Source organism: Prunus dulcis, chromosome 7 (genome assembly GCF_902201215.1).
Source record: "Prunus dulcis chromosome 7, ALMONDv2, whole genome shotgun sequence".
In the NCBI taxonomy this organism is placed as follows: Eukaryota; Viridiplantae; Streptophyta; class Magnoliopsida; order Rosales; family Rosaceae; genus Prunus; species Prunus dulcis.
The window spans coordinates 6,105,581-6,109,937 of NC_047656.1; the positions used below are offsets into that span (position 1 = coordinate 6,105,581).

A 4,357-nucleotide genomic window follows, 5' to 3' on the forward strand; every position below is an offset into this window, starting at 1 on the left:
AAACTGCAATCTCCATAAATACATCTTTCGCTTCAGATATTTCCTTTATGAAATTTTTATGTTCTTTGTCCATGCAGTCAACATATGGCTTCTCATTTATGCTAAGAACATTTTGGCCATTATAGCCATTAGGATGATTCATTTGGTGGGAGCCATAACTAGGCTGACCATAATTATTGGCCAGATTATTTTTGGCATCTGGGTAAGTCTATTGTCCTCCGGCCACTTGATTGTACTGGCCATTATAGCCATGTTGGCCATTCGCATAATTTTGATATATCATATTATTTTGGCCATAATTGTTGTTTCCATCGTGTTGGCCATTGAACTGGCTACCAGAGCCATACTGATATGTAGAATCGTACTGGCCACTATAGTCACCTTGATTGGTGTGGCCACCAAAGCCATTTTGGTTCATAGGCTCACATCCGCCAATATAATTGTGCCCACTATATTCGTCACCAAATCCTCCAACATAGTTGTGCCCACCATATTGGCCACCAAATTGACTACTTGAGCCATATTGGTTGTTAGGCCCACCTTTATGGGTAAAATTATATTGACCATAGTATTGGCCGATGGATTGGCTATTTGAGCCATAAGAATCATAGCCGTTGTAGTTCATCGGCTGATAGGAATGTTGCCATTCCTTTCGATCGCTCATAGATTGTGTCCCACTGGGCGTGCCAAATTATGTTTCCCTCTTTTCAGCCGGAGCAGCCGACGAAAAGAACTTTTGGTCCTTCTTCTTTTGAATGCGGGGCGGGCCACCACCAAGCCCCGAATTTGGGCTTGAATGGAATGTGAGTAGATGGATGTGTTGTGCTTCTAACTTTTGACCAAACGATCGGCCAAGCAAGGAATCTCCTCTTGGCCTAGATTATTTCACTTCATCGGGCTTGAGGATGATTAGGTTTCGTACGGATGTTTTTGTGATTTTTAGGGTTTTATGTAAAAATAATGCAATTAAACTAAATATGCGTATAAACGTAAAGACAAGAATCGAAGTGCGATAAAATAAATCAAAGCGATAAATAATGCAATAACGAAATAAAAGCGATAAGAACGATAAAATAAACAAACTTGAAATTAAACTTAATTGAAGTGCACCTCACAGCCCAACTCTTCTGGCCGTGCCCAGGTCTCAAACCCGAGCAACTCTTCTAGCCACTCCCCGGCCGAATCTTCAACTCCAGCCTGGTCGTGCCCCACGACTTAGAGCCCTGCTTCATCTGGCCATGCCCTAGGACTCAATGCCCAGCCGTGACTTCACCAACTCCAAATTCGGCCGCACTCTTTCAGTTCCTAGCCCGGCCAATTTCTTCAAGTTTCGACTGCCTTACTGCAAGACCTCAGCCCGATCGTGATCAATCCTCAAAGCACGGCCGTAATTCCAAGGTGCCCGGGTGAATTTTCCTACCTCCAAACACAAACCAAACCTCACCATCCCATTTTCTGAGTTCCACTTTCCATTCTGACCCACTTGGAAGCTCAAGCTATACTGGATTTTATAAATCTTCACCATATTTCATCACAAATTTTTTTGGAACCCTCTACTCAACATAAACATTTGAAGTAAACGTTCATTAGTAAAAGAATTTATCTGATTTTTTGGTGGCCAAGAAGTGAATTATCTCAATCATAACTACAGTAAACACTTTTTACACACATGAGAAATGGAGACCCATTTCAACCTTCATGCAGCAGAACGCATGTACGACCAGCCACACTTTATCTCAATCATAACTACAGTAAACACTTTTTACACACATGAGAAATGGAGACTCATTTCAACCTTCATGCAGCAGCACGCATGTACGACCAGCCACAGAGAGAGAGAGAGAGAGAGAGAGAGAGGGAGAGATGCTTACAAGTTTGATGTCTGTACAAGTATTCTGTAAAATGATCTTTATAAAAAAAGGGACTGTCAAGGGAAAATCCTGGCCGATCATCAATTTCCCGGGTAAAAGAAGCCATAGTTGATCTTCAAGCTTCAAAGCTTTGCCACCAGTACATCGAAAAGAGATGTATTTACTTAGGGGGGTGTATTCAATTATAACTTTTAAAGATTTTTTTTAAGTGAGTAACTTTCCTAGAGTTGTTCTTTAATGACTTTTACTTACTTTATAAAATTAAGTGACAAACTTTCATATACTTTTGTCATAGAGTTTTATAGATTTTTAAGTACTTATTTTTATATTTATTTTACGAATAGCATTTATCATTTAATATGTCGAATTAATTAGTCGGCATACATGGAACAAAAAATTAGAAAGAAAAAAAAACAATTGGATACAATTACATAAAAGCAAAGAATAGTTTTCCTTAATACTAGAAAATGATAAAAATGACAAAGTACAATTATAAAATGACAAAGTACATTTGAAAATGTACCATAAGGAAATAATTGGCATTCAGCTAGTCATGATTCATTTTTTTTAGTGAGCGTAGCCATGATTCATTTCAATGACGGTGAATAAACCATAATACAAGATGGGATATCAAAGTAGAGCCCTAACCATGAAGAAAAAAGATCTCTTTGCTTGTTGCTTGATATAAGGAGGGAAGAAAGAATTGGAGATGTTTTGTTTCTATCTTTCCAATACTTTCATAAAGTCGGGTGTAAATTAGCAAGACTTTTGGTAGTAAGAATTAGCTTTAAAAGTATTGAAAAGTCATTTATTTAACAAAGTTTTTAAAAGTCATTAACATTTTGGATACCCCATAAATTTTTAAATACTCTTTAAAACTCACAATTGAATACAAGTAAATTTTTAAAAGCTGGCTGCGGCAAGCGTAGGATCTTCACCTGCATTTTAATGGGTCATCTTTTTTTAAATTTCTTTGTTTGGAAATCCAGGACTCTTTAAGTTTTTAGAATGAGAGTTTTCATACACTCTCTCCTTTGAGGAGTTTTTATTTGTATTGTTATGTTTTGGTTTTTTTTTCAAGCTTTTATCTCTTTTATTATTCTAAGTTTGCAATCTTTGGTTGGGCTATGCGAGTTTCTTGATCTTGCCCATCGTTGGAGTGGAACATACCTGATTTTCCTTAATTTTGATATTAAATCCGTTATTGTAATGGCCCTTTGTGGCTTTTCTTCTCCTTTTGTCTTCTTTTTTTTAGATGCAATCATAATTTTTGAATACAGTAAAAAAACTATTACAATTGAATACCTTCAAACTTTTCATCTCTCCTCTCCCTTTTTTAAAATGCATGTGTGATTACCTTCAAAATGTACTTTCTCTCTCTCTCTTCTCATTCTAATTTTGTTCCAACATTCTCATCTCTCTCCTCTCCTATTTTTTAGGGTAATGATTTCCCATTCTAATTTTATCCACTTACCACTACTTTTTCAGTTATAAAATAGAGTGTAAGTGGATAAAATTGGAGTGGGGAAATCACCACTCTTTTTTTGTTTTTTTCCTCACACTCTCCTCTCACCTCTCTCCTTTTTTTTTTTATTCTTTTCCTTACACTCTCCTCTCACCTCTCTCCTTTTTTTTTTTATTCTTTTCCTTACACTCTCCTCTCTCCTCTCTCCTCTCTCCTTTTTTTTATTTTTTTCCTTCTCTCCTCTCTATCTCCTTTTTTTTTTCCGTTGTTTTCCTTCTCTCCTCTCCCTCTTTTTTTTTCTTTCTTCTCCTTCTCTCATCCCTCCTATCTTTTTTTTTTCCGTTTTCTCTCTCTCTCTCTCTCTCTCTCTCTCTCTCTCTCTCTCTCTCTCTCTTTCGTATTTCTTCCTTTTCCTTCTCTCTTTTTGTTAGAAAAATATTACCTACATTACTTATGATTATTAAAAAAATTTGTCTTGCACAAAGATAACTATTTCAGAAATTGCGAAAGACGATTGATAGGGCTCTCGAACTCGAGGTGGAAAGCTAAAAATGGATGTCATAATAAACATTTATAAAAGGCAACAAGGAGAGAAATGAGGTCACAACGCGTTTAAAAAAAAAAAAAGCCTAGCTCTGCCAATTTTCTTCCTTCCCATTTCTCTCGAAATAAATCTAGTTTTTTTAAAATTAATGTAGTCCTCTATATTATTTTTTTCTTTTGGTTTTTATTTAAGTTTTTGTATTTGTAGATATAAATGCATTTGAGGGTAAGTCTTATTACGTCTCCTCTCACTATGTAATTCTTTTTATATTTATTAATGAAATTCACTCGTTTCATCAAGTTTGTTATATAAGTTTGACCCGGTCAGCTTTTGAATCCTAGAACCGCCACTGCACTCCCTTAGTTATTTAGGGTCAAGTATTTGAGTATAGAAGGAAAAAAGTCCAAGTAATGCAGAACGCCAAACAACTCAAACGTCAGTACTGCCACTCTCAGATAAAATTCTAATGCCAGAAAA

General features: G+C 36.2%; 1 protein-coding gene across 1 annotated transcript; it reads right to left on the minus strand.

Annotated features, from left to right (window-relative positions):
- Positions 1–208: 208 nt before the first annotated feature.
- On the minus strand, positions 209–664 carry LOC117635257 (heterogeneous nuclear ribonucleoprotein A2 homolog 1-like). The gene has a single exon (XM_034369605.1). It carries the CDS (start codon positions 662–664, stop codon positions 209–211), a length of 456 nt encoding a protein of 151 aa, XP_034225496.1.
- Positions 665–4,357: the final 3,693 nt, after the last annotated feature.

Coding starts and splice junctions, on each gene's coding strand:
- LOC117635257 (XM_034369605.1), bottom strand. CDS start 664: ATGAGCGATCGAAAGGAATGGCAACATTCCTATCAGCCGATGAACTAC.